The 21,442-nt window shown below is 44.1% G+C and overlaps 1 protein-coding gene across 1 annotated transcript in view; it reads right to left on the reverse strand.

The window, feature by feature from the left end:
• Positions 1-1,380: 1,380 nt before the first annotated feature.
• Positions 1,381-21,442, reverse strand: part of LOC118079138 (alpha-1-antichymotrypsin-like) — a 28,422-nt gene continuing 8,360 nt past the window's right edge. The window contains exons 2-5 of the mRNA XM_060282864.2: positions 5,632-6,215; positions 4,813-5,083; positions 4,464-4,614; positions 1,381-1,755 (exon numbers count right to left, since the gene is read on the reverse strand). Of these exons, the coding sequence (XP_060138847.2) occupies positions 1,552-1,755; positions 4,464-4,614; positions 4,813-5,083; positions 5,632-6,199 (1,194 nt within the window). The 5' untranslated portion in view covers positions 6,200-6,215 and the 3' untranslated portion in view covers positions 1,381-1,551. The remainder of the gene's footprint in view (positions 1,756-4,463; positions 4,615-4,812; positions 5,084-5,631; positions 6,216-21,442) is intronic.

Raw genomic sequence — 21,442 nt, forward strand, 5'->3', positions numbered from 1 at the left:
GCCGGAGATCATCGACCAGTGCGACCAAGGCAGTTTCAGTTCCATGATGAGGCCTGAATCCTGACTGGAAGGGATCCAAATGGTCCGCTTCTTCCAGGCGTGCCTGGAGTTGTTCAGCAACCACCCGCTCAATCACCTTGCCCAGGAATGGGAGATTTGAGACTGTATATGTATGTATGTATATATATGTATGTTTCCCCTTTTCCATTCGCAAGGTCATTCTAGACACAGCCAAATTTTTACATTAGAACCTTGTCTTTCTAAATGATCATTCAAGCACTTCCATTCCTTCTTGACTGTATTCATTGGCTTTAGTCTTATTATATCCGTCAATTTGGCCAGTTCCAAATATTCACATAATCTACATAACCATTCTTCTTTGGTTGGTACCTGGTTACCATTCCAGTACTTAGCCACCAGGATTCTCGCCGGGGATGTCGCGTACAGAAAGATTTTAGTGTTTTCTCTAGGAATATCACTATTCAATATTCCCAAAAGATATGTTTCTGGTCTTTTGCTGTGTGAAGTTCTTAGTAACTTTTTTATTTCTTCATGGATCATGTCCCAGAACATTCTGATCTCTGGACATGTCCACCAGATATGGTAGAAGGTTCCAATCTGCTTTGTGCATTTCCAACACTTATTACTAAGCGATTTGTTCATTTTAGCCAATCTCTCCTGTGTTAAATACCGCCTATGGTGCATTTTGAGGTAGTTTTCTCTTATTAAATAAAATGCTGTAAAATTTATATTTTTGTTCAGTTTCCCCCAACTCTTTATATTCAATTACATAACCTAAGTCCTCCTCCTATCTTATTATGGCCTTTCCCGTTCCCTCTTTTTCTATTTGAGCATCCTGTAACAGCTTGTACATTTTTGAGAGAGACTTTTTGTTGTGCTGTAAAACCTCCTTCTCTAAGGTGGATGAATACCAGAGGCTGGGAATCGCAGATGGACAGAGTAATGCTGCTCTTATGCCCTTTCGTCTGTTAAACTAAAAGTAATCTACTATCTGATTAGATTTATTTTGCAGTCAAGAGATTAAGCTGGAGAGTTAACTAAGTGATTGTTCGGTAATTCACAGTGTTCGGTAAAAGGAAGTACAGATTGGAAATAGAGACATGTTTGATAAGAGAACAAGAACATATGTTTAAAGAAGTTTGGAAAATGTTTGTTGAATATATGGGGGCAATTGTGTACACTTGAAAACATTGGCAGCATTATGATAAGATGTAAAATATGCAGGGAGAACCATGGAAAGAGAAAGAACCATGGAAAGAGAAGAAGGGAAGTCATTGATATTTTAAGGTTGTTTAAATGAATATTATACATTGTAAAACAGAAAATTTCATAAAAGTTTCATAAAAAATGAAATAGAGACACATTTTAAAATTATTTTTATTGTACATGCAGTTTGCTGTTGGTGTCACAGTCATCCTTAAAAACAACTACTGGTTATGGCGCTTTCTTCTGTAGAACAAAGGGGGGACGTCCTCTTTCATCACTAAGATTCAGAAGCAATTGGAAGCTTCTGAATGGTCCCCCTGATGTTCATTTTTGAACAGGATTCATTACTTTCCCCATGAAAAGCACGGGTCCATCATTTGGTGCCAATATGTTGAGAAAGAATGGCCTGTTAAATTTGAGTACAACAGGAGGAGAGGCATTAACAGATAGGGTTCGAAACTCAAAAGTGGTCACTGCAGCTGCCTCACTACCTTCTTCATGTATATCCAGGACAGCCTGATGGATAGCCTGCACAGGAAGGAAGGAAGATATAGTCATTTTTTGAAACCATGACAGCCTCCAACATATCACAGCTGAAAAGGGAAACACATTTATAATCCCCCTATCCTCATTCCAAGAATCATTTCTCAATGCTTCCCCCACCATCACAAACACACACAAAGAAAAAACCACAGCTACACAAGCTCACAAAAACACACACACAAGGAAAAAAACCCACAAACAAAAATGCACACAAACACATATCCATTGGGTCTAAGGGTTAAATGGCTTCCAGTCAGCCGCCGTTGTGTTGTGTTATGTTACGTACTTTCGTGTTGTAAGCCACCCCATGATCCTCAGACGAAGGGCAGTACTTTATTAAACTAATGAATGAGTGAGCCACTGTTGTATGTTTATTGCAGTTTTTCTAAAATTGGATATTATGTTCATTTGTTTTGCTAAGCTTGCAACTGTGCCACACGACTAACTCCAAACTCCCTGCAGTCAATGTTGCTGTTGATGGATCATCTTTTTTTGTTTGCTGTTTCTAAATAATTGCGTTTAAGTAGGTCTGCATTTCAAAATATAAGATTCGAACTGCCCCAGGACGAATATGCAGGCAGTATCCATTACAAGTGCAGAAGTCTCATACATATTTATTTTTATTTATTTTATAAAAAAAATTATACACCACTTGATTGTAAACGTTAAAACAGTTGACAAATAATATATATGTATATGGGTTTGTTTTCATTCATGTATTTTTTCCTATTTATTTTGAGTATTTTGTGTTATATATTTTGTTTGAGATCTTTGGATGAAAGGCAGTATACAAATCTAATTTCATAAATAACAGCTACCGATCTTCTCTTCCCCATGAGTGGTGTGGGGGTGTTGTGTATGGCAACACAACACAGGCAAAATGATCTCATGTAGGTTTGTGGCATAGTGGCATAACTGACATAGATAGCTCCATGGAATAAAGGCAGCAGGTGCATTTAAAAAAGCTACCACTTCCTTTAGGCTGTCCCAGGACACCTTGCCCAGAGAATGCTCTCAAAGCATTCCATGCCACTTCCTTTTCTGCTCACAGTTTTGCAGCAAGACAAGCCCCCTAATTAGAGACACCCTCGTCACCTGGTTTGCTCTCACACAAATGCATGCATTTGCCCATACTGTATGTGTGTAATGGCAAAAGAGAGGGGGGGCTAATTTGGGGGGTTGGTAGGGATGAGCCACGATTCCTGCATTGCAGGGGGTTGGGCTGGAGGACCCTTTGTGTCCCTTCCAACTCTACCAATCTATGAGTCTATGAATTATTCTGGGAGCTTTACTGGTGGGGCAACTGCTTGCACACAAACCCAATTGCATTGCCTTTGAGAATTTTGCTTTGGTTAGGCAAATGTGGCACTAAGTTCCAACACATCTGAAAGGCGACTCAGGATCCAGTGTTGTGGAGAAAAGCAAAGCAAAGCAGCCAATCAAAAGATAGTCCAGACTGGAAGTTCTTTAAGACAGGCAGAACCAAGTCACTCCATTCTCCTGTGCATAAAGTTAAAGGGACCCCTGACCATTAGGTCCAGTCGCAGGCGACTCTTGGGTTGCAGCACTCATCTCACTTTATAGGCCAAGGGAGCCTGTGTGCAGCTTCCAGGTCATGTGGCCAGCATGACTAAGCCGCTTCTGGCGAACCAGAGCAGCCCACAGTGCCACCTGCGTCCCTTTCTCCTGTGCATATTTACAGGCAATTCTTGTGGCCTCAGAACAAATGTTTGGAAGGAATTATTCCTCCTTGTTCTGAGAACCTTGGGCATGGGATTTGAGAAGCACACAGTGGCCCGGTGGGTTTGGTGCTCACCTCACATGCATGCCAATCCTCAAGTGCACATACAATGACTCAATGAAAGATGGCATAAGGTGGACCAAGAGTTCCCTTCACCCAGTACTGCCTAGGTTATCTACCCCACCGTCTCTTGAGTTTTCTTTCCTGACCAGACTAAGACAATTAAATGAAATAAAATACCACTGCAGTCCAACCAATTACTCCCAATCATATGAAATTCTGTAAAAGGCTAGTCCACAACCTCCCAAGGAAGTCCATTCCAGTATAATTTTTAATTATAATTTGAATTTATTTTTAATCTTTTGTGGGAAGCCACCTAGAGCGGGGTGCCAATAATAAATTATGATTACGATTATTATTATCATCATTATTTATTTCCAGATCAAGGAACGTGGTGGACTCTCCTTCCTTGGAGACTTTTAAAGAGAGATTGGATGGCCATCAGTCATTGATGATTTAGCTGAGATTCCTGCATTGCAGGGGGTTGGATTAGATGACCCTTGGGCATCCCTTCCAGCTCTACAATTCTATGACCCTCCTTTTTGTGATTGCATGTATTTTTCAAACTATTTTTAATGTTCTGTTTCAGTGTTGTAACACACCCTGGAACCTTACAATAATAGGTGGGTAATATATATATATATATATATATATATATATATATATATATATATATATACACACACACACACACACACACACACAAATACATTTTATTAATGTCAACGTGTCAGCTCTGAGTGGGACTAACACTGCATACAACCCTATGGAGTGTGGAAATGTCCAGGGGCTGATTCTCAATGCTTAGAAGTAAATTTGTCAGTAACTTAACGCTTTTAAAAGCCTGATCTCATACCATAAAATAACCAAGGCATGATATCTACACACGTACTTTGTTAATCTTCAGGCCGCTACTTCCAGTAATTCCAGATAGATCAGCATTGCTGCTAAACACATCAGTAATGCCCAGCCCAGAAAGCACATTGTTGAGATTATAGGATGCAGACATCGAGAATTTTGGAAGGAACAGACTAATTTCTTTCCTAAACGAGAATCAGAACATTAAATCATCAGCAATGAAGAGATTTATAACACTCAGCAATATCCTGCATTTTCAGGGTCAGATCTTCATACACTTAAAGAGAGGCATTTTACAGTATTAAAACAGATGCCATCATTCCATACTCTAATAAATACTAACTACTACAGAGGCATTTAGAAACAGCAGAGAAAAGCCTTACCCCTTTTTTAAAGATTTTCTCCATTTGGACAAAGTTTCCTCCCCCATAGCATCCTCCACTTCCTTCAGTTTGCCTTTATCAGGCAGAATTAACCAGGCAACAGCACCTCCTTTGTGAGGAAGTTCAACTACCCAGCAGGACAGAGCTTTATCGTGGAAATATCTGTAATGCTTAGTATTTCTCATCATGTCAACTTTCACAGTTTTTCCTTCATCAATAAAAAAATCTTCTTTATGGGTCAATTTAGGGTCAAAGGGATATTCCCAGTCATCTAGGAAGAAAAAGGAATGTCAACTGCCTACTGGAAAATTAACCTTCAGCCATGTGTATGAAAGCAGTATGTTGTATCAGGAGAGTGCAGACAAAGGAGAAAGATTGCCAAGGGAAAGTCAACATGCTGTTGATGTTTCAGAAGATAGCAAGGGAGAGAAGAAATGGGGATAGTGGGGTCCCACCAGTCAAAACGTGGACTGAGTCAAGTGGAACTGCTTCCTGTGTGGTTTATAAGCATCCAGGGGCAGGGATCTTGATGTTGCTGAACGTCACCACCATCAGTATCAGCCAGCATGGCCAATCGTCAGGGATGGTGGGAGATGCAGCCCAAGAACATCTGGAAGCCTTCAGGTTAGCTCCTTCAGCCTCAACCCCCTCTTTCTCTAATTCTGCATTAAATGCTACATCTTTTAGAACTTTCAACCAAATTGTTGGTTCCAATGTAGAATCACTTTTGTTTTGAAGGTATAAGTTATTCCTGCCAGTTTTAGCCGATTGAACAATAGAAAGCATTAAATATTTGTAACTTATCTTTCTTTAACATACCTTTGAAGTAGATATAGTTCACAAGAACCATGATGGCTGTTGAATCTAAGCCTGCAACTGCTTCCGTAATTTTTCCATGGGTTTTCTTTTTCACATAATCATTTATCTTCTTTTCAGCCACGGAGGGTTGTTCAAAGTTAAAGCTCTCTGCTTCGTACAAACTTTTGACACCCTTTGAAAACTTAGGAAGAATTCTGTGTGACTTTTTTATCCACAAGGCGTTTCCTATGTCCATCTTAGCTCCAGGACTCTTCAGCATCTGAATGAGCTGTTTAAATTCTTTATGGATCTTGCTTGTGTCAATTGAAGTCAATCCAAGTCCTTTGTAAATTTGATTTTGGGTGTTGGATTTAGCACCCATGCCAATCATTGAAAACGCCATGGAGATACTCAGAGGAGAGAAGAAGATATTTTTGCCACTCTGGAGTGAAGCTACTTGCCTGGAGAATTTAAATGCAAAGTCAGCAATGCTGGAAGCTAGCTTTTCTTGAAGTGGATCTTTATCTCCATGGCCATTGTGGACTTGAAGTACAATTAGTAACAAGGAGAACAGGATGGCGGGTTTCATTGCACTTTGAGATTTCCTAAACACACACACACAAACACACAACCAAACAAACAAACAAACAACAGCATATATTAGCACTCTTCTATGGAAACCTACTCAAAAGAATTATTTTTGTTCTAGAGTAACATTTATTTGGAATGTGCCATTCTCATTTGTTGACGGTGTCCTAGTTTTACACAACACTAGCTCTTTTCCATAGGCTTCCTACTCTAGGAATTAATCTCCTGAGTTGTACGTTCTGCCAGGATTTGGATCCCAGCGACATGGGGAGCTTAGTGTGCCCTTATTGGTCAGAATTACTTTGATCAAATCTATATATATATAAACTGCGTTCTACTTTTCTCCGTAACCTCTTGACCGATCGTCCTGAAATTTTGACACAACTATCCAGGCCACTCCCCGAGTGTTGTTGGGGGCAAAAATCCCTCAAATCACACACCTGGGCAGGTACAGACCTGGATTTCCACCATGTCAAACAGTGCCCTCAAATGGCGTTATACCCTCCTCCACCCCCTCCCTTCCTGTGAAATCTATGCCACACCCACAAACCAAATGACATCATTAACCAAGCAACTAAAACCACCATGTCGGCCATTATCACAGGACGCAGCACGGTCTCTGTTTTATGTAGGCCCCTGACAGGCCAGGGGGGAGTAACCCACAGCAACGCACTTGGGGGTATGGCAAGGGGTTTTTACTTCACCATTTAGCACCACTACCCCACCAAAAAAACCCACCAAAAAACCAACATTGCCAAGTGGAGGTCGGGGCCTGCCTGGGGGGGGGGGGGTTGGCACAGACCGCAGCACGGCCTTTGATTAATGTAGGCCCCTGCACGGCAAGGGGTTTTTACTTTTCAATTTAGCACCACTACCCCCCCCAAAAAAATCCACAAGACCAAAATAAATACCATCCCTCAAAACGTCATGAGATATGCCAGTCATGGAGGGGGGGGGACAAACTGAATAGATCCTGGATTGGGACACGTGGGGGCAGTCACAGGGATTAGCCACAACAACGCACCACACCCACAAATCCCACCTCCACCATTCGCTCCATTTTACAGACTAGGCCTCAGCTCTACAGCCCTTTAAATACTATCCCGAACGGAGCCCTGGGTGGGAGGTGGGGGGAGGAGGAGCCCAAATAGGTCATGGGCTGACGTAGGGTGGGGGGGTAGATAGCCAACAGCAACACACTTCGGGGCACGGCAAGGGGTTTTTACTTTACAATTTAGCACCACTACCCCCCAAAAAATCCACAAAACAAAAATAAATACCATCCTTCAAAACGTCATGAGATACGCCGGTCACGGAGAGGGGGAGGACAAACAGAATAGATCATGGATCGGGACACGTTGGCTTATTTTCAGGGGATGTCTTATTTTTTATTACGCGTCCAGCCTTGCCTCTTCCTTGGGGCCCTCCAGAACTGCGCCTATCACTGTTTTATTTTCGGGGTATGGCTTATATTGCGCAAATGCTTAAGATTCCTGCTATGGCTTATTTTATGGGTATGTCTTATTTTAGGAGAAACAACTGATTGTAAGCCTCTGTGTCTTTTTTTTAAAAAAAAACAACAACCATGCACTTTCTCTCCACAGATATTTGCAGTGGCCACCCCCCACCCCATTTACAATTCCCTACCTTCCCCTTGCCACTTCCTGGGTTTTTTTATGGAACTGAACAACTCGGGTGCTTCAGAACACGCCTTCTGTTGCCAGGCCCTTACAGGGTCCGGGCCAAGTAGATAATGTGGCCCTGTTTTTAACCCTTTTGTTACTTTGTGAATACACTGACCGAGGCCCCCTTTAGATTTGGAGGCCCGCGCCAAGTGGCCCATATGACCCCCCTCCTTCTGTCTGGGCCTGTCTGTCACTACGGGGCTTTGGGGCTTCACTATTTGACCCCCCCCCCCGGTGGGGATTATTTAAGTGGTTCTCTGGGTCCCAGGGCACATCATCACCCCCGATAGAAATGTTCACGATGCATGCGCAGGGGCCAATGTATGGAGAAACAGGGGGAGGGGACAACAGAGGGCTCAGACAAAAGTAAATACTGGGAAATGGAGCCCAGAAACTGACAGCTCCTTCTCCAAGGCTGGGGGCCAATGTAGGAAGATACCAGGGGTAGGGGCCAACACTCCCCAGGGACAACAGAGGGTTCAGACAAAAGTGCATGCTGGGAAATAGAACCCAGAACCTAACACTTCCTTTTTGAAGGGTGGGGGCCAAGGTATGGAGATACAGGGGGAGGGGTCAACACTCCCCAGGGACAGCAGAGGGAAGGGTATCCTACCGAAACACAGGGATGAGCCGGGGTGGAGGGAGGAGGGGCAGGATACGTCATGGATCGGGACAGGGTGGGGTGGGGGATCACAGGAAAGAACCGCAGCAACGCGTGGCCGGGTCAGCTAGTGATTCAATAAATGGGTATTCCTTACTGTCCCTTCACACATCTGCATAACTTGCTTTGACTGCCTGGGGCTTCCTTTCGCTCATCATCCTTGCCAGTGATGCTGCCCAACATCCTCAGCAGGCTTGCCTTGCATTCTCCCTTCCACAGCACTATTGAAAGGTTTCTTAGTTTGGGGAGTGTCCTGAGCTGCTTCACCCACTCAGGCAGAGGGTATACAGCCTCACCAGGGCCTGGTGCTCCTAGAACAGTAGCCTTTGTTTCCCCCTTTTTAAGACGTAGGCATAATATAAGCCATAGCAGGATTTCTAAGCAATTGCGCGATACAAGCCATACCCCGAAAATAAGACATACTGATAGACCCTTCACCCACTAGCAATAACCCCCCTCCCGCCAGCCAACTCCGCCCCCTTAAAAATCTCTCCCCATTTTGCTTTCGCTCCACAGACACGTATTTCCTTTAAAAGCTTGTAAAAATGCACCGAACAGCCGTAGCTGCTGGCTGCCGAAGCCTCGTGATTTCCCTTCCCTGTTTCTGAGAGCATTTTTTTAAATAAAAGGATTCAAAAATATTTTTTTAGGCAAGCTGTGTAAGCTCTACTTGGTGAAGAGGAGAAAAGTGGGGTGGGGAGGAGATGAAGGCACGAGGAAGAAAAGAGGGGCGATTGAAGAATTCAAAGGCTGTTTTCCCTTATAGGGAGAGACCTCCGTGCGTGCGTCTGTCTCTCCCCCCCTCTTTCTCTCTCTCTCTCTCTCACACTCTCTCTCTCTCTCTCTCTCTCTCTCTCACACACACACACACACACAGCCCATCTCTCGCTTCCCCCCACCTTTCCCTAAATTCCCTTCCATTCAATGCGCCCACACATGAGTTGCACGTTGATTTCCTCTTAACAGGAATCTCCCGTGTCTGATTGTTGTCTCCTTGCTTTTAACGAAGGCATAAAGCAGCCTTTTAAAAAGCCTGCTGCAGTTTTCTTTCTACCTTATGCTGCTTGGTTGTCTGTGGAGCTTCCCCTTTAAGGATTTGTAAGTAGTCTGGATCGCAGTCCTTGCCTTGGGGACTTTTATTTATTTATTAAGGACCTTTGCCTTCTCGCTGTTTGCGAGCTGCTAAACGGAGCTGCTAAATGCTGCCCTACACAAAAGTTAAACTGCCGGTCCTAACAACACGTGCTTCCTTTACCTACAAAATTTTAACTCACCTCGCTGGCTCAATTGCTTCTCAATTGCTACCATTTACCAAGTCAGCAATCTTAATTGCTGCTTAGCTGGCTTCTTTGTTCTCAGCAGGTAGCTTCTTTGCTATCAGTGATAGCACTACAAAGTGCTACATTGTTGGAACTTCAGACTATTGGAACTTAAGTCTTGGGCAGCTGGCTTTACGTACTTGCTTTACGTATAGGGTACTGTTAGGACTGTATCACACAGATAGATTCCATTATGCTGGTTTAGATTTAAGAAGCTTCAGTGTAGCAGATTGCTATTAAGTGAGTCCCCACCTTGGAGGCGAGAGAGAGAGCAGCCCTTCACGAACATCCCAGGGCCGGGGAGAGAGGGCTGCGCCAGGGATGCACACACCTCCCTTCCCTCAGACTCGTAATAAAAATACCAGTAAGACATCCCACCAAAAATAAGTCACCCTGTGGTTTTTTGAGAAAAAAAGTAATAAGACGGTGTCTTAAAAAGGGGGAAACACGGCATCAACCAACATTTCTCAGATCGTTTGTATACATACCTGGGTTTTCCCCAAAACGTCCTGCTTTTTTACTTTGACACTTGTTCCTTTGGGCTGAGATGTTTGCTCTTTCCTCTGGCTTGTAGAGTAAGCTCTCTTCTCCCTAGGTTACCTTCTATTTATGGCCCTTGCTTGCTTCTACCTGCTGCTGCTGCAGCCAACTGGGTAAGGACACATATCTGGTTTCTATCCGATGCTGTGCCAGCTGATAAGATCATGACTTCATGGTTTGAAAAACCAGAATATGTGGTCATTAAGCAACTCAACTGCATCCACTTCCTGTGAGCTGTAGTTAAACAGTGGGATTTAGGAAAACCTAGCCCCCAGAGTATGGGGAGTTTTGCCAGTGAAGTTCAAAGTGAATTGTCATTGAGTAGGGATTAAAGGGAGGATGTGCTTCGTTTCGAGGAGCGAGGAGGAATTAAAGAACCTTTTAATGAGGGTGAAAGAGGAGAGCACAAAATATGGTCTGAAGCTCAACATCAAAAAAACCAAGATCATGGCCACTGGTCCCATCACCTCCTGGCAAATAGAAGGGGAAGAAATGGAGGCAGTGAGAGATTTTACTTTCTTGGGCCCCCTTGATCACTGCAGATGGTGACAGCAGTCACGAAATTAAAAGACGCCTGCTTCTTGGGAGAAAAGCAATGACAAACCTAGACAGCATCTTAAAAAGCAGAGACATCACCTTGCCTACAAAGGTCCGTATAGTTAAAGCTATGGTTTTCCCAGTAGTGATGTATGGAAGTGAGAGCTGGACCATAAAGAAGGCTGACCGCCGAAGAATTGATGCTTTTGAATTATGGTGCTGGAGGAGACTCTTGAGAGTCCCATGGACTGCAAGAAGATCAAACCTATCCATTCTTAAGGAAATCAGCCCTGAGTGCTCCCTGGAAGGACAGATCGTGAAGCTGAGGCTCCAATACTTTGGCCACCTCATGAGAAGAGAAGAATCCTTGGAAAAGACCCTGATGTTGGGAAAGATTGAGGGCACTAGGAGAAGGGGACGACAGAGGACAAGATGGTTGGACAGTGTTCTCGAAGCTATGAACATGAGTTTGACCAAACTGCGGGAGGCAGTGCAAGACAGGAGTGCCTGGCGTGCTATGGTCCATGGGGTCACGAAGAGTCGGACACGACTAAATGACTAAACAACAAAGTGCTTCGTTTCATCACTTTGCAGATTGCAAAAACTGTGAACTAAAGTGTGATTTCACTCCATTGTGTAAAACCAATTGTAAAGTAGTTTGATTTCTAAAGCTTCCATGTGGAAACTCATGGGGCCACAAGTGGATAAACATGGTGTGGAGGTGCTATGATGATATTTTAGGGTTCCACAGCTTTTCTTTCTCTCATATGAGACTCCTGGGGAATGGAAGAGGGGAAAAAATTGAGTAAGAGGAACACATACCACTCCTGCCATTAACAATGGCCACTCTCTGTCTAAAAGTAATGACAACCGTCGCCCTACATGAAAATAACACAAAGTGAATTGATTTGAGCAGAACATTCTACTTTCAGGTTCTCTCAGTGACTGGCAGCAATAAAGTTTTGTTTTTATCTTTCCTGTGCTGCTTACTGGAGGATAAAAGCACCACTCTGAGCCAGCATTTGTCAAGACGTGGCTTTAACCAAACTGAAATCAGTAAGCAAGAAGTACATTAAGATTCCCATAATTTCCTCCTGAAACCCAGGAGAGCCTTATTCACAGATGAAGAAGCTCTTCTATCAAGCCGACATTTTCCTTGGTAACATTGAGAATTGTGCAGAAGCTGAGGGTCACATGAAGAGCTACATCGAGAGGAAAAGAGATGTAAACTGATGTATACTAGGGTCTCAATCTACATACATATATGATGGAAGTTCTTATATGAAATATATGTTTTAATTTACTACGTAGAACATGACACTTAAGGTTGAATGCAACACATACCTGTAGCACCAAGATTACACATAGTACCTGAGGAATGGAAAGGGGAGCTGTTTGAGTACAATACAAAAGGTGAAAAACAGACATATTAAATTTCCAATGCCCCTTCTTGCTTCTTCCACAGCTCTGCCATTTTTTTTACTTAATAGAGAAACAGCATTATTGCACTAGAACAAACTACAACAGTAGCATGACTCACTGCTTCAGTTGCACACAGTGCCACCTGTAGTTGAAGTAGCAGTATAACAGGTAGGTAGCCGTGTTGGTCTGAGTCGAAGCAAAATAAAAAAAATTCCTTCAGTAGCACCTTAAAGACCAACTAAGTTTATATTTTGGTATGAGCTTTCATGTGCATGCACACGAAAGAAGTGTGCATGCACACGAAAGCTCATACCAAAATATAAACTTAGTTGGTCTTTAAGGTGCTACTGAAGGAATTTTTTTTATTTAGCAGTATAACAGTTAATACTACATTACATCTCCTCCCTCCAGTTACTTGCAGGCTGCGCTATATAAATTCTACATTAGAAATAAAACATACGGCTGGTTATTGATAGACCTCAGAATGAATTAATGCGTAAAACATTTGGCTGTTGAACAGTTTTTAAATCTTTTTTTAAAAGACAATTTATTAAAATTTCAAATAAACCACATTAAACAATAACAAAACATTAAACAAACAAATACAACAGCACACAATAAACATAAAATTTCCTCTTTTTTAACATGTATTCAACTATTTTACTTCACTTTGCTCTGCCGAGCTTTGACTTCCCTCCTTCCCCTCATTCGGCTTTTGTACCCACTCTTATCTCACAGTTCCTTTGTCCCATCTACTTAAAGTCAATTCGTAGGATTTATTTCAGTCCTGCAAGTGTCTTTAAACTTCTACAGTTCCTTTCCATATAGTCCACAAATTTACTCCAATCCTTTTGGAACCTTGACTCTCCCTGGTTTCGGATCCTGCAAGTCAGTCTTGCTAATTCCGCATAGTCTATCATTTTTGTCTGCCACTCCTCAATCTTCGGTAACTCCTGAGTTTTCCATTTTTTGGGCTAATAAAGTCCTAGCCGCGGTTGTCGCATACATGAATAATATTTGGTCTCCTTTTGCAATCTCCTCTCCTATAAGACCTAATAGAAAGGCCTCCGGTTTTTTGGGGAAAGTGTATTTTAAAATCTTTTTCAGTTCGTTATATATCATTTCCCAAAATCTTTTAACTTTTTCACATGTCCACCACATATGATAAAATTCACCATCCTTATCCTTACATTTCCAGCATAATTTACTACTCATTCTGTACATCTTAGCCAATTTCACTGGTGTTAAATACCATCTATACATTATCTTCAAAACATTCTCTTTCAGGGCAGTACATGTAGTAAACTTCAATGTTTGATTCCACAATTTCAACCACGCGTCATATTCAATATTATGCCCAAAGTCTTTTGCCCATTTTATCATCACATCTTTTGTCAATTCATCTTTCGTATACCATTCTAACAACAAATCATACATTTTTGACAACAATTTTACTCTGCCTTCCAACAATTCTATTTGAAATTTGGACCTTGTATCTGTCAGGAGTATGGGCAGGAGTCAGGCTCTGGGGCCTGTAGTGCTTTGCAGGACTGGGGCATGCCTCAACTTGTGCTGGAGAAGCAAGGCGTGGCCACACAGGTGAAGTCCTCAGCTTGTGCTGGAGAGGCAAGGAGTAATCACCCAGGTGAGGCCACTTGAGATCTCACTGCACCTGGTGGCAGGAGCTGGGAGGGATAAAAGCCCAGCATTTCCCTTCAGCTCTTTGCCACAGCAACCCTATCCCTGCCTGGTTGCATCTGGCCTCCTGTTCCTTGGACCCTTGCCTTGTTGCTGCCGTGCTTCTTGGACCCCTGCCTCGCCTTCGCCTTGCTCCTGCCCCGTGGACCTTCGCCTTGCTTCTTGTTCCTGGATCCTTCTCCTTGCTCCTTGCTCCTTGGACCCTTGCTTCGCCTTCGCCTTGCTCTTGCCCCGTGGACCTTCGCCTTGCTTCTTGTTCCTGGACCCTCGCTTTGCCTTCGCCTTGCTTCGTGCCCCGTGGACCTTCGCCTCTGCCTTCGACCCTGCTTCTTCACCACCATCTTGCCTCTGGTCCTGATGCCCGCCGACCGGACCGTGACAGTATCCTCAAAGCCTATTTTTTATCACTTGTTAAAACATCATTTACTTGGTGGTATTGCAACCATCCAGTCAACGTTTCTTTAATTTCCTCATAAGGTTTCAACCTCCATCCCTTTTCTGATTTCATCAGTATCTCCTCGTAAGTGGCCCTCCTCCCCTCCATATTTATTTTTTTAACCGTCAACACCTCCACTGGTGAAATCCACCATGGGGTCTTTGTTTCTAACAGCAACTTGTTTCTTTCCCACACCTCATATAAAGCCCTTCTTATCACATGATTTGTAAAACTTTATGAACTCTTTTTTTATCATACCAAAGGTAAGCATGCCATCTGAATCTGTTGTCGTAACCTTCCAAATCTAATAAATCTGTGTTTCCTAATGTTATCCATTCTCTTAGCCAACAGAGACAGGACGCCTCATAATATATCCTCAAGTCTGGCATGGCGAATTCACCTCTTTCTTTCCTGTCCACCAAAATTTTATATTTTATTCTTTGTTTCTTCCCCGGCCAGACAAATCTCGATAAAACTTTTTGCCATTCTCTGAATTGTCCTGTTCCTTTAATTATAGGTACCGTTTGAAATAGAAATAGCATCTTGGGTAATACATTCATCTTAATTGCTGCTATTCTTCCAAGGAACGACAACTTCATTCTATTCCATGTTTCTAGATCTTTCTTTATCTCCTTCCACACTAGTTCATCATTGTCATTAAATAGATTGATATTTTGACTTCCGGTCTGGTAGCCATTGGGATCGGCGGGGGATTCTCAATCTCCGAGATCCCCGAGTGTTGCAGAGGGGGGGGGAAGGTCATCCGAGCGAGGTGGCCCCCCAGAGAACCCCTGGACTGGGCTGTCCAGGGACATGGCACCCGGCAGAGCTCCTTGAAGTCGCAGCCGCTGCGAGTAACCCCTCTTTTTTAGGGGGCGAAGTCAGCAGGCGGCGCGCGACGGAGCCTCGGGACAATACACTCACTCTGCGGCGCAAAGCTCCGAGCCGACACCAACTGCGCACCAGATGCCTCCAGAATCAAAATTGGACGTGCAAGTAAGATTTTACATTTAAATTGAAAATAATTCGGACTTGGGGGAGGAATTTAAAGATGACGGAGGTCGTTCCCCCCCTTCATTGAGATTCTCTAGATGCAATTACAGAGCCTGCAGCTACTAAGCTGGAACAGGACTTGGAATCTACCTAAAAATAGCAAGCAGGAGCTCTCCCCTGTGGTTAGCAGAGCCAAGGGGAGACGATTTTAGGATATAAGACTGGATTTCTGCAAAATTGGGTTTATTTTGCTAATTGACGACCCCTTTGGAAACCGGGGGCAGGAATCTGGAGCCCCGGCTGGCGAAGTTTAAGATACGTCTCCGACACTTCTGCCTGATCGCCATATTGAAATTGGAGAGGACAAAGGAAATCCCTAGACAAAACAACATCACAAGATGGGAGAGAATGGGATACAAAGAGTCTGGGAAAAAATCTATGAAATCTTTGAAGGAGTAAAAGAAGGGGTTCCGGTTTCCGCCGGCAGGAATGGCGGACCTGTTTTCCATCCCTCTGACCTTCGTAAGGAATTTGGCGGTTGCTAGGGGAGTAAATGGCAACCCCCTACCCTCTCCGGGGGTTACGGAGAGGGGTCGCTGGCCCGCGATGCCCCCAGACCCACTCCGACTGTTTATGGAGTGGGGGGAGCTTGGGCTGAAAAGCACTTACGAGGGCCAGGACTCCCGGACGCTAATCTGCATGGCGGGGATTTCCATGGTTAAAGAAGATAATTAGGCTTAAATCTATGGACATACTTCAGAAGGAGGGGAAGAAGCGCTGTTTACTGCTGAGAAATCTATGCTGCTGAGGGAGAGGAGTAAAAGGCTGTATATCATCTGGAAGAAGGATTGATGGGGACGGAGCGATAAGGGAATGGAGTTTTATTTTTCTTCATATGAGTTACTTCGTACCTTCCCAGACGCGATGTCCTGGCTTGTTTGGAGTGAAAGAGAAGCAAAAGACTGTGTGAGTTGAACTTTATAAACTGTTGTTACTGAGCATATTTTTTAAAGATGTGGAGTTGCCGATGAGAAAAGCCCCCCCCCCCTAGTCGGACGGAAGGAGTCCTGGACGCGTTCGGAGGATTTATGAGCTGTGACGCACTTTGAATTGGAGCAGCGACCTGAAGCTAAGTTCAGCTATAGGGCAAGGAGATCCATTAATTTACCAAGAGTTTATGGTTTGATGTTTGGGTCTTCTGCCTGGAAAAGCTGTAAATTTTATAAAGATCGTTAATCTTCATGGCTATGAGAGAAAACGAAAGTGATTTGAGCTTTTTAAGATGGCGCTGCTTCGACGCAACAGGGAGCTCCAGACTAAGAAGATTTATGGGGAGGCTGGACTGATTAACCCACACAGGAGAAAGAACATTTGTGAAACCTCGTTTGATATTTATCTCAGCAGCTGGGAAACAATCGGTTGAAAGTGGAAAACATCTATGTGACTGTAAGGGGAAGATCTGGATTATTATGAACTTGGAGGACGATTTGAACTTTAGAAAAAAGACGGCAGTGGACGGTTGCGAGGAATCCCCAATTTCTTGAAGCATGGGAACCCAAATAAAAAATTCTTTAGATGATTTGGCATAACATTCGGTTTGATTGATATATATATGTGTATAATTTGAAATAATGAATGTGATATAATTGGTTTTAATTGGAAAATTAATAAAATATATTTTTTTTAAAAAAAAGGAGTAAAAGAATACAAAAGGATTACACAGTCATGTCTTGAGACACAGCAACGACTTCTCTCCATTGACAAGGAAGAAAAACAAGAGGACGAACTAGAGGATGATAAGAATACTGATACAAAGTTGACAGAACAAGAAGAGGAAAAGTTTGAGATCGAAGTGCAAGCGGTGAGAGAGCTTGCACAGGACCTAGATTGCTACCAAGGAGCTCCAATGCCTAAAAAAATCCAGGAGCTGTCTCTCCTAGTGAGAGGAGGAGAGTTGGCTCCAGGAAAAAAGAAGCAAGCGATGGCCCGGATTCGAACCTCCTCAGTGAGAGAGGGTAGGGTAGGTCCGGAAGAAGGACATGAACAATGGGGGCGACAGAAGGGTTGCTGGGAAGAAGAGAGGGGGTTGGAGTGGATGAGAGACGGAATAGGTTGATTGCCAGAGGACATTACAAATAAGAGACGGATAATACGGTTTAAAATCGGACTGTTTAAAGATGCTGGTCGGGTCATCCAGAGAAGGGCACCCGGATGAAGGAGGGTGATCTTTTGTAAAATAATGTTTTTTTTTTGGTTAGAAACTGTTAAAAATAGAGATTTGAGGAGATTTTTAGGGAAAACATGAGGCTGAAGGGAATTATTATAGAATTAAAGTGTGGGGAATGCAATTGAAGGGATTGTATGTAAGTGGATATTATAAAGATTTAATTGAGATATGTGGATAAATGTAAAGAATCAGGAAAATTGCCAAAATGGGATATTAACAAGACTCGGGAAGGACGGAACGGGGAAGTCTAAGTTTATTACAGTGGTTTACATATTGAATGTTTAATTCTTTTTTTTTTCAGTGTGCTTCTTTTTTTCTTTTTTGTATTTTCTTTTTTTCTTCTTTTTCTCATTTTTGTTGTTTTTTTTCTTTGTTGAAGATATAAAATTGATTTGAAGGTATTCTGATTTGTATTGTTGGAAAATTCAATAAATATTATTATAAAAATAAATAAATAGATTGATATTTTTTGCTGTCATCCATATTCCTAAATATTGTACTTTTTTCGCCACTACGATTCCATATTCCTGTTGTAATTTCTCTTTTTCTTCCATCTTCATATTCTTAACCACCATTTTTGTTTTGTGTCTATTTAATTTGAATCCTGCCAACTGTCCAAATCTCTCGATTTCCTCTATAGCTTCTGCAACACTTTCACTGGGGTTTTCCAAAGTTAAAACTAAATCATCCGCAAAGGCCTTCAATTTAAATTCTTTTGCGCCTACTTTCACTCCTTTAATAGCTGAGACTTCTCTTAATCTATTCAATAATACCTCCAGAACCGTGATGAACAATAATGGTGATAATGAACATCCTTGTCTAGTGCCGAACAGTTTTTTAATCTATCCCTCTGCATTTCAACAGATAGATCTCCTGATGCTAAGCCTAATGCAGGGTTTCCCAAACTTGTGTCTCCAGCTGTTGTTGGACTACAACTTCCATAATCTCTGAACACTGGTCCTGCTAGCTAGGAACGATGGGAGTTGTAGTCGAACAACAGCTGGAGACCTAAGTATGGGAAACCCTGGTCTAAGGGTTCACAGGGGATCTCTTCTTCTATTTGTGCAGTCTTTGGCATTAACTATAGATAGCCATGATTTCTAATGAATTCTCCATTGGTCTTGATGGCATAGGAACTGAGTGACAAGTGCTTCTTCACATTGGTTGGAGTCTTCCATCTTTTTTCATTGTCCAATTTAGCCAGAACAGGGTCTCCTGGATTGAAGTTAGATAGTCCACTAGCAGAATAGTGATTATTGTAAAAGTATATGTTGGATTCTTTAGTCTTTGTGTCCCACTCTGCAACTTTCCTTATATTAGGCCATGTTGATGTGAATTTAATTTCAAGCCAGAAACAGTTGTCCTAAGTTGTGTGCTCATCCAGAGTTGTGCAGGACTATAGCCTGTAGTCCCTAGTTTAGGATAATGTGGATATTGTGGGCTGGAAGCAATGTGGAAGTAATGTGTTCAAAGTCATACTCTGGAACTGCTCAAAATCTGCAGCTATAAACTGAGAAGCATTTTCTGTCACAAGCTGTTTAGGGATCCCAAAGCATGCATGGAATTTGCCTTTTCCACAGCAGCCACACAATAGGTTGACATCTTCATGAAGCAATCCACTACGACCTCAAAGTTTTGTTCCTGGTATTTGAGCCCTCATGGTGAACCTTTTAAAGCCCAGGCCCTTGATGGATCTCACGGGATCCCTATGAAAGGTGGCACCCCATGAGAACCTACTGGGAGGAGTGTAACTCTGCCTCCACCCCTGTTATCCAGGCTCCACATCTCCAGGGAATGTTGGCCTATGTACAGGTAATGCCTGAGGTTTGTAATATGAGCTGTATAGTACTACTAGTGTCTTCAGCCCGTTAAATAAACGGGCGCTAGAACACATGTGAGCGCTGCGCAGAGCACCGGATCGAGGAGCCGGTCTGCACAGTCAGCGCCCAGCAACGCCGTGCTGGATTGAGGAGGCGATGCTCCGTGCGGCGTTGCTGGGCGCTGACTCTGCAGACCGGCTCCTCGATCCGGTGCTCCACGCAGCGCTGATCAGCGCCGATCCGGCAGGCCGCCAGATCAAGGAAGCGGCCTGCCATGTTGGCATCCAGCAGCACTGCACGGAGCACTGGGGGACTGGCGGCGGGGAAGGCAGGCAGGCAGGCGCTTGTTCTCTTGCCTGCCTGCATTCCCCACCGCCTGTCACACAAAGATCGGCGGGCGCTGCATCCCGGGGCTTGTCAACCCCGGCAAACAGCGCCCGCCGATCTTCGGCTCTGTACTCCGATGCGCTACGGCTCGGGGAAGCAGGCAGGGAGACGGCAACAGCCCACAGCTTCCCTGGCTGTTGCCGTCTCCCTGCCTGCTTCCCCAAGCCAAAGCGCGCGGGGGACGGAGCCGAATTGCGGCACGGGGGGGGGCTTTTCGCTGTTTGCCTTCCCCGAGCTAAGGGGGAGGCAAACAGCGAAAAGCCCCCGCCATGCCGCAATTCGGCTCCGGGACTGGCTTGGCGGTGGCGGGAAGAAGGGGAGGAATTCCTCCCCTTCTTCCCGCCACCGCCAAGTCATTCCGCAGCGGGGGCTTTTCGCCATTTGCCTTCCCCCCAGGGGGAGGCAAACAGCGAAAACCCCTGCAGCGCCATACTTCGGCTTGGGGACTGGCTTGACGGTGGCGGGAAGAAGGGGAGGAATTCCTCCCCTTCTTCCCGCCACCGCCAAGCCAGTCCCGGAGCCGAATTGCGGCGTGGCGGGGGCTTTTCGCCGTTTGCCTCCCCCTTAGCTTGGGGAAGGCAAATGGCGAAAAGCCCCTGCCGCGCCGCACTTCAGCTCGGGGACTGGCTTGGCGGCGGTGGGAAAAAGGGGAGGAATTCCTCCCCTTCTTCCCGCCGCCGCCAAGCCAAAGCCGCCTTCCCTAGGCACCCGCTGCCGCTTCGGCTTCCTTGGGGAAGGCAAGCAGGCGGGCTGTCTGCCTGCTTGCGTTAGCCGAGGAAGCGCCGTGCGGCGGTTGGCGGAGCGGCGGTTGGTGGTTGTCTCTGCCTCCAATCCCTGTGTCCCTGGGGCACATGCGCAGTAACCCAGGGACACACGGAAAACTGGACGCAGAGACACAAGGACTTTATTATATAGGATGGGCTCAACTGTTTCAATGCCCAATTGACAAAAGCAGACATGTTGGTTCTAAGAAAAGATTCTGAGTGTCTCCCTTCCAGTAAGGGAGATAGTGAAGTGTTAAAACAGGCACAGTGAAGTCTTTACAGTATGCAGAAATTTCAAGAGTATAAAGGCGAACAGCTGGAATAAAGTTTTTGTTACAGTTTCCAGCTGCTGGCCAAGATGTTTTATGTCAGTACCACGGCCAGTACTTTGAATGTCATTACAGTCAAACCTTGGTTGTCAAATGTAATCTGTTCTGGAAGCCTATTCAGCTTCCGAAACGTTCAACAACCAAAGCACGGCTTCGGATTGGTTGCAAGAGCAGAAGCCATGCCAGACCTGCAGCTTCTGAAAAACATTTGAAAACCAGAGCATTTACTTCCAGGTTTTTGGTGATCAGGACCCGAAATGTTCCAAAGCAGAGCCATTCAGGAACCGAGGTTTGACTTTATATGTTTGCTGTGGCAACTGAGGCTCCCCTCTTCATCTAAAAGCCTTCATTTTTAATATGTTGGCATTTGCATAGGATTTAGCACTCTACTAAGGTCTTTTTCAGGGCAGGAAACATGCTACACAT

This window comes from Zootoca vivipara, chromosome 1, assembly GCF_965207765.1.
Source record: "Zootoca vivipara chromosome 1, rZooViv2.hap1.1, whole genome shotgun sequence".
NCBI classification, from domain to species: Eukaryota; Metazoa; Chordata; class Lepidosauria; order Squamata; family Lacertidae; genus Zootoca; species Zootoca vivipara.